At 47.0% G+C, this 8,995-nt stretch overlaps 1 protein-coding gene across 2 annotated transcripts; it reads left to right on the forward strand.

Moving 5' to 3' along the window:
* Window positions 1-1,019: 1,019 nt before the first annotated feature.
* AMER2 (APC membrane recruitment protein 2) lies at window positions 1,020-7,789 on the forward strand. 2 transcript variants are annotated; one of them, XM_036917395.2, is made up of 2 exons: window positions 1,022-1,860; window positions 2,209-7,789. In XM_036917395.2, the coding sequence occupies exons 1-2, from the start codon at window positions 1,107-1,109 to the stop codon at window positions 3,075-3,077; spliced, it is 1,623 nt and encodes a 540-aa protein (XP_036773290.2). In that variant the 5' UTR covers window positions 1,022-1,106; the 3' UTR covers window positions 3,078-7,789. The 2 variants fall into 2 exon arrangements, with proteins under 2 accessions (XP_036773289.2, XP_036773290.2); XM_036917394.2 differs by having other exon boundaries at window positions 1,020-7,789.
* Window positions 7,790-8,995: the final 1,206 nt, after the last annotated feature.

The raw sequence follows: 8,995 nt of genomic DNA on the forward strand, positions 1-8,995 counted from the left end.
AATCCTCCACTGAGGTCATGGAATTAGGTGTCAAGGTTACAATACCAGCAGTCACCTTCAAAGCTGGAGCCCAGAGAAGGGCCCCACACTGGGCTTTTTCCTGGGACAAGGATTTCCTTTTCCCCAGATTAGTGGGTCAAGCTGCAGAGATTCCCAGGCACTTCGGGACCCTGGCAGCCTCTTCCTGTCCCACAGGGCAAGGGAGCTGCAGGAAGCCCTGGGGCTGCACTGACAGCAGGATAAGGCACAAAGCCTGTGTCGAGCTGAATGGAAAAGGCAAAGGCAGAAGGGACAGGACCACCTGCGGAGTGGACCCGAGATTCCCAAACTGTCTTCCGTCCTCTACTCAGCCACTGTGAACAAATGCACGCTGGGCAGTGGCTTCTCTGACCTCACCCCGAGTAGCTGGAGTCTGGGATAAAAGCCATGGCTGTCCCAAAGGACCAGTCAATTTCCACCCCCACGGAACTGTCACACTCTCTTTGCAGAGAGTTGCTAATTAGTATGTAACTGAAGTCTGGCGTTTTGGTAGCAAGAATCAGAACCGCAATAATAAGGATTCGTCATTGATCTGGGGATTGTGCTCAGCGCTGCACAAGACATGGATGTAAACAGACACGCTCCGTGCCTGCTGGGCTCGGTACCCAAATGATAAGGGCTTGGGGAAGGCAGGAAGACTCGTGGAGCCCAGGGAAGGTGATGAGAAGAAGACGCATTTTGTTGTTGGGTTGGATTTCTTGGTCCATTTTGGGGGCCTTTTGGGTTCGGGTTCTGGCTTGTGGAAGGAGCAGATCTGGAGGTGGAGTCTGAAGGTGGGTAAGACTGGGCGGAATTTGAATCCCAGAATTGCGACTGTGATGTCTGCCACCAGCTGGAGGCTCTGTTGCCTGCTCTCGCCACAAACACAAGCTGCCGCACAAAGCCGGGGCGGCCGCGAAGCGGGGTAGGGTGTTGCCTAAGCCCTGGGCGGAGGGGCGAGGGTCTGCCCTGGGCGCTGCCTCCGCGGCCGCGGCGGCGGAGCGAGCGGCTCGGGCTGGTGCGCGGCCGGGTGACAGCAGCCTGGCGCGAGCCCACGCTGACGACAGCCGCTCCCCCGCGCGGTTGCCATGGAGACGGGCGAGCGCGGCGGCGGGGCTGTCAGCGCGCGCGGCGTCCGCGCGTCCGCGGGGGTCTGCAGGAGGAAGGCGGAGGCCGGGGCCCGGACCCTCGCGGCAGACATGGACTTGCATTGTGATTGTGCTGCCGAAACTCCGGCCGCCGAGCAGCCGTCGGGGAAGATCAATAAAGCTGCTTTCAAATTATTCAAGAGGAGGAAATCGGGTGGCACCATGCCCAGCATATTCGGGGTCAAAAACAAAGGGGACGGGAAAGGCTCGGGGGCGCCGGGCATGGTGCGGAGCAGGACCCACGACGGGCTGGCAGAGGTGGCGGTGCTGGAGAGCGGCCGCAAGGAGGAGCGGCGCGGCGGCGGGGACTGCGGGGGCCGGCCGGCCCCGGGGCCCCCCAGGGCGGCTGCGCCCGGCCTGGGCGCCCTGGCCGGCGGCTCGGTGGCCAAGTCGCACAGCTTCTTCTCCCTTCTGAAGAAGAACGGGAGACCCGAAAACGGCAGAGCCGAGCCGGCGGACGCGAGCAGGGCCGGCGGCAAACAAAAGAGGGGGCTGAGAGGGCTCTTCAGCAGCATGCGCTGGCACAAGAAGGACAAGCGGGGCAAGGAGGGCAAGGAGGGGCGCGCGGGCGCCCCGGGCAGCCTCATCCTGCCGGGGTCGCTCACCGCCAGCCTGGAGTGCGTCAAGGAGGAGCCGCCCAGGGCCGCGAGCGAGCCGGGGAGCCCCCGCGGGGACGCGCGCCCGGACCCAGCAGGTGAGCCCGCGGGGGGAGAGCCGGGGCCGGCGCCCCCCGGCCGCCAGCCCGCCAGCCCCGGGGGCCCCGCCGCCCCGGGCGCGCGGGGAGAGGACGCCCCGCGCGCAGAGAAGCCCCAGGCGCCCCCCGAGCCGGGCTGCGGCGAGGGCCCGGCGGCCGAGGATGCTTCCAGGACGGGGGACGTCCCGATAACGACCGTCCCCCTTGTCGACTCCGAAAGCGGCAGCGGCCGGGCGTCTGCCGTCCCCGACCCTTCCTCGGTCGACCCGCCCTCAGACCCATCGGCCGATCGTATTTGTTTGATGTTCTCTGACGTGACTTCACTGAAAAGCTTTGACTCTCTTACAGGCTGTGGAGATATTATTGCAGACCAAGAGGACGAGGCAGGTCCCAGCTGCGACAAGCATGCCCCCGGGCCAGGCAAGCAGGTTCTCTCTAAAAAGAACCCCAGCGTGGTGGCCTACCAAGGAGGAGGGGAGGAGATGGCGAGTCCGGACGAGGCGGACGACACCTACCTCCAGGAGTTCTGGGACATGCTGTCCCAGACCGAGGACCAGGGGCAGGGGCCCCCAGACGCGGCGGCCAAGGCGGCGGCAGCCCCGGAGGCCAAGGTGGTACCCGAGGCCTCCAGAGACGCCAGGGGCGCAGAAGGGGCCAAGGACGCATCCTCGGCCAAGCACAGGAGGGTCAACCGGATTCCCACGGAGCTCCGCTCGAAGGAGGAGCCTCACCACGTGGAGAAAGAGCAGCAGGAAGGCATCCCCAACAGTGACGAGGGCTACTGGGATTCCACCACCCCGGGCCCCGAGGAGGACGGCACCAGCAACGGTAAGAAGGCGGCCATCGCCCGGGACAGCTACAGCGGCGACGTGCTCTACGACCTCTACGCCGATCCAGACGGTAGCCCAGCAGCCCTGCCGGCCAACGAGGAGACGTCCTGCTTGTCCCGGTTAAAGCCTGTGTCTCCAGGCACCATCACCTGCCCACTGCGAACACCAGGCAGTCTGCTGAAGGACTCTAAAATCCCCATCAGCATCAAGCACCTCGCGAACCTTCCAGCCAGCCATCCGGTGGTGCACCAGCAACCAGCCAGGAGTGAGTTGCCCAGAACAAAAATCCCAGTTTCCAAAGTGCTGGTCCGCAGGGTCAGCAACCGGGGCTTGGCTGGGACCACCATCCGGGCAGCGGCGTGCCACGACAGTGCCAAAAAGTTGTGAAGTCTCGCAAGCCAAGGTGGACAAACCGCATGTCCAGGAATACAGTTTTCCCTGGACACCACTAACATGAGTTTTGCTTCCCCTCAAGAAAGGCTTTTGGGACCAGCCCTGCCCAGTAGCCTCGACCAAGGATGTCTTGTGCTGTCAACAGGGGCAGGATACACTGAAGGGGGGTGCCACGCATGGGCTTCTCCTCTCAAGATAAGTCCCAGATAATTATTTCCAAGGACTTTTCTTTTTTACCTTTAAAAAAAATACTCTTGCTTTCTTTCTTTCCTTTATTTTATTTTTTTCTTTTGATGCACTGAACACTTCTTGGAAGTCACCTTTACTTGCCTTTGCAGAAAATAGGATCTAACCAAACCTAAGTAAGCAGCACGCCAGGTGCAGAAGGCCTGGAGGGAACACTGGGGGAGCCCTCCTCTTCCATGGTACTTTGCTTCCTTCCTTCCTTCTTGTCCTTTCCCTTTCCAGGAAAAAAAAAAAGTGGGGGGCGGGGGGGCGCTTTTCTGTATCACTGTGTGGAAAACACCTACAAAGCTGAAAAGCCAGGTATTGTACCTGATGAGCAGAGGGGATCACTGATTGGAAGAAAACTTGCCTGCTTCAGTTGCTAGGTGTACAAATAGGGAAATAACCTACCACTGGGACAATAAAGGAGAGTTGGGGTTTGGTTGGTTTAGGTCATTTGGGGAGAAAGAAAAAGCTCAGTAGAGCAGATTTGTCCTTTTTTTTCTTCCCCCCCTGCCCAGTGAGAAATTAGGATCAGGGAAAGATTTCACTAAATGCCAATAGACACAGTATTTTAGCATTTATAAAGTGTAACCTTTTCATGTGTAGATAATGCATATTTTATAGTTTATCCAGCAGTTAACATTTTCTAATCTGTCAGTAACCTCGAGTTTAAAATCTGGTTTTATAACTAGATATGATAACTGTCCCCAAACCATTGATGTTCTTTTATGTACCTTAACCTGAAGCAATTCTGTTTTTGTTTTATATGGGTTATCTGCCTCTAATGCAGAAAAAACAAGTGTATTGTGTTGATGTCCCAAAAGAATGGTTCTGCCTTGTCTTGGGTAAGAGTCTATTTATTTCTTGTCCCCAACTGTGGTTTTCAGATTTCACTTTGGTTATAAAATTTTGGAGTTCAACCATTCCTCAACATGGGGAGTCCCAAATGAGGAACATATTAAGAAAAACAATAGAAAAATATAGATTTTCATGTCATTTGAGTTTGGCTTTATTAATTTATGATTAGGACAGGTATGTTCAGAATATGACACTGGCAAGCTTATGTATCATAAACATTTTATGCCAAGAATTTTTTTTGATGGTTTACTTATATGAATGTTTTCTATTATTTTAGATGGAACATTTATTTCAGAAAGGTTACCAAATGCCTAGATAGTATGAGTGATAAACTGAAGCAGTTCCTAGAATGCTATTAGCATCTAATGACTGTATAATATCCTCTTTGAAATGCTCCTCAGTGTATTTAATCAAAAGACCAGAGCTTCTGCTAGGAGAAGGTGTCAGGAAGATTAGACATATTCAAATGAAACTACACATATGTAAATTGCATAAACATGTCTATGTAACTTGCATTTTCTAGAGAGATTGCCTAAGTAATGAAGTGACATTACATGTTTTTAAAGTTTATTTTCTATTTTATAAAGGAAAGAATAAGGCAAGTATATGAAGATCTATTTTAATAATAATAATATGAAGGAAGGAACAATATGAATGGATGTCAAGGGAAAACAAATTTGGGCTAATAGCACAAAGCAGATCATTCTCTATTTTAAATCTGCAATGATTCAATTAGAAAAGGGGGAAGGGATTTGCTGAATTTATTAGTCAGATTATGGGCTTTTATTGCATTGTGTCAGATCCTTAATGTTATTTCAAAGCAGTGTTTTAATATTTAATTTCCTTATGTCTGTTGATGAGGTCCTATAATCAGACATAACCTTAAGCACTCTGAATACACCACCAGGAATTCATCAACAACTCATACTCACATGTGTTCATGCACTCAATTATGCACAAACTTAATGGACAAAGGCATCTACTGTAAACTTGGAAACATTTTAGAAATGATTTCTATCATTAGAAAGGATTTACATTTTATTCAACACTGATAGTACTATTTAGGCTCAATGCATCCATTTCCCCTAATGAATGGAAAGAAACATAAATCTTATTCCTTGTTTTAAAACAAAGGATCTTTATTTTCTGCCTGTGCAATTTATTGCAAGGGTTATATTCTCCTCTGCATGAATCCATGACAAAATCCTGTTTGATTATTTCTTGGACTGTACAGGAAAGTCAAGTGTACCTGAAGGACTGATAAGAATATTGCAATAGTAAAGTCAATCTATCTACTTTATAAGCACTGGAACAAACTATTTTTGCTTTCAGGGTTTTGGGACTTATTTCTGCATTTACATCACTAAGCTGTCTTCTTTTTGTAAGTTAATGAAAGTGTCTGTAAAGTTTACTTATTTTCCCTTGCTTTTCAATTAACCAGTTGTACAAGATTTTAAATATTTTCTATTTTTATTCTTTTTCTGTGTGTTTTTCATGTTGTTTTCCCCTATGTCTTTAAGAATTCCACCCACACCAATCAAATGAAGGATTCAGGTGATGAATTAAATAGCCTCAATCACTCAATGAGAAATCAGGAGCAATGCGGGAAAAGTGTCTTAAACTTTTCCCAGCCACAGACAAGGGATCATAGTTGCTTTTTTGTGTCAAGGGCTACTACTTTTTCTTATTCATGTCCATAGAGATTATTTTTTAGTATTTTAATAGTGTTACATTCCAATTATTATTAATGAATTATCTAATTTGGCCATAATTGCTGATTTTTTTTTTAAGGAAAGGATGGAATATGGCTAATGACACCTTTCCTGTGTATGTGTGATTCTGAGATACTTGATTCATTAAGTCACTTCTGTCAAAGAGCAGGCCAAACGGGAGAGGAAAAAGTCAAATCACTTGCTGGCCCTGAATTTACCGGTCAATTTAATAGCTTTGCACAAAGACAGCCTGATTTTAAAATCTCCATTACACAGACAATATTACTGAATCACTGTACTTCAATACTAATGGTGGTTGATGCTTTTATTCCATTTCTCCAAGGAGAAATGTTACTACAGCATTGTGAATAATAGGAGGAAAAAGCTGTTTATTATTTCACCTAATAACAACGAGGGAATAAGAACGTTAAGGACTTCCTTTAGATACATTTTCCACAAATTATCTGCCTATTTAAATACAAAGTATTTAACATCTAAGAAAGTGATGATTTACTGAAAGGGTTTATTCATTAATTTCAAAGTAGTTTGCAAGTATTTGCACTTAAATGAACATTCAGATAACCTTCTGCTTGCACAATTGTCAATGTAAAAAGACTTTATTAGGTATCAAAATTCCCTTGAGATTTTTGAGTTTTCACTATTTACTTCTTTCGTCAGATTAATTTTTGGAGACTTTTTACAGCTCATCTTGTATGAAGAGATTGATTATGTAGATCTCTGTCCTCTCCCTTTGTTTCCTCTTGCTTGGTGCACTCAGATAGCAGTAAGGAGACAGGTCTCATGATGGTAGTGGATTTTGACATTTGCATAGTGGAACACACTTCCTGCTTATAGATCCTAAATTATAACTCTGAACTGGGGGAGGGTTCTTGACTCTGATCAAGAAGGAATTCTTGAACAGCTTGGATGACTGTAGGTAAGGGAGGAATTCATTACAGCGAGAGTAGCAGTGAATGGCGACAGCTCTGTAGGCAGTAGAGAGCAAGGAAGAACAGAGGGAGAGGTCATTGACCTCCTGCTCAGCATAGGGCAGATCCCTTGCCAGCGCCTGAAGCCAGGGTCACGTCGAGTCCAGTGTCCACCTGAATCTGCACAGTGTGGGAACTAAGCACCTACCACCCCAGGACTAGGGGGGAGCCTCAGAGCACTGGATGGAGTGCGATTATGCTCTGAGCACTTCCCAAAGGCAAAGAAAAGGTTTTTGGACAGGCTACTAATGATCTTACAGCTGCAGATCTGTCCAGGTCACCCAGATCACGGGAACTTGCAAGCCCAAATCAGAGTTCCCGGAGGAGAAACCGAAACACCTGGGACCAACCCCGTTTCCCTCTCCTTCTCTAGGCAGACCAAGGGATGAGCAACACAGTTCTTAATTCTATAAACTCAGCCTTAAGAATTTTCAATTCATTACACATAAATATTTATAAAACAGTTTGAGACCAAAATGCTGCCAGTGGCAGGCTGGTATCTCACATACCTGTGTGGGAAAACAAGAGGCAAGCATTTACTTTATTTTTAAAAAGTGGCTGTAACATTGTCAGAAAGTAAGTATGGCTCCTCCTCAGGGCAGTCACCCTTCCTGCTCTAAAGACTCTAGGAGGCTGCGTGCATTGCTTCTCAGAGCCCTTCCACTGGGATAAGCGTCTAAAGGTGACTGTTGCAACAATAGCCACTTTAAAGGAACGTTCTTAGCTCCCTGCAGTTAAGGCTTTCAAGGAGGGATTCTGAAAGATAGTTTCATGATTATAGGAAGAAGTTCCTTCTCAAACTGATAAAAGAAGTATTAAAATGGTCACAAAGCCTCCAGAACTGAACCTGGACCCATTTTATGACTGATATGTACTTTAATTCAATGCAATCCATATTCATGGGGTATATATACTAATACTTATTAAAAACCCATTTTGTTTACAGTTCACACATGGCTGTATTATAATTGGACTTTCTTAATATTCATTAAAACATCTTTATTTTTATTTTTCCTACCTATTTTTGTATCTGTTGCTTATAGTTTATGGGATGGAACACAGCAAGGGTGATATGGAGCAGGCCACACAAATTCCGTCTAAAAATAATCATACTCATTATAACAATGATTAACACTTGTTGAGTACCTACTCAGTGCCAGTGATTTCTAGGAGCTTTACACATATTTACTTAGTCTTCCCAAGAGCCACATGAGTCGGGTAATCTTATCTCCCTGATGTGGCACCTTTAATTCATTCTTTATGATTGTTTGGATCCCATTCCATCTTTTTCCCCACCCATCTCTCTCTCCCCACCCCTAGTCTCTGGGAAATGGATAGAAACTCTTTGGTGACTTGTGGTAATAGATGGGCTAAGAACTGCTTAATGTCATTACTAGCTCACTTTCAATAGAAAAAAACTGACCCAGTCATGAAGCTGATAATTGGTTTTGTGCTCACACCGCTAATAAGGTAACGTGGTACCATTGTTCAGTTAATAGGCAAACAGCTGCCTTCCTTTGGAGGTGTCCTCTCCTTGGGATGAACCTCAAACATATAGACAGAAATCTCCTCTGTTGTCATGGTGATACTTCTTCCCTATAGGATTTCAATCCTTCCAAGCACGTTTCACTTGTTTTTCCACCTGAAGCGCAGTCTACGCTTGTTCTGGGTGTTCTGTGTCGTTTGTTTAAATAGTAACTAGCTGAGTGTTCCCTTGCCTGGATACAATGCTGAACTTCACAGATAAGCCCCTGGCTCTTTCAAAAGTAGTACACCCTATGTTCTGTCTACGGCCATCGAATCCTGCCGTATATTTTCAGATTCATTATCTCACCCAACTAATACTTACTGAACACTTGTTAAGTCAGCCACAGTGAATTTGAGTATTTTATATTAAAGTAAAACAACTAACATACACCATGTGTTTACTGTGTGTGTGTGTGGGGTGATGTCTGTGTTCTTTTTTGCATTATCTCCACTGTTCATAAGAACCACACAAGATGGTTCTACACAGGAAGAAAATGATGCTCATAAGGGTGAACTACTTTGTCCAAAGCCACCCATTTAATAAGTAACAGAATTTGAACGAGAAATCTACTCTACAACTCATACTTCAGTTATAAAT

The sequence above is a fragment of the Manis pentadactyla genome, chromosome 2 (genome assembly GCF_030020395.1).
Source record: "Manis pentadactyla isolate mManPen7 chromosome 2, mManPen7.hap1, whole genome shotgun sequence".
In the NCBI taxonomy this organism is placed as follows: domain Eukaryota; kingdom Metazoa; phylum Chordata; class Mammalia; order Pholidota; family Manidae; genus Manis; species Manis pentadactyla.

Excerpts from the sequence above, each read along its gene's own strand:
- AMER2 (XM_036917394.2), top strand. The coding sequence starts at position 1,107 with ATGGAGACGGGCGAGCGCGGCGGCGGGGCTGTCAGCGCGCGCGGCGTC.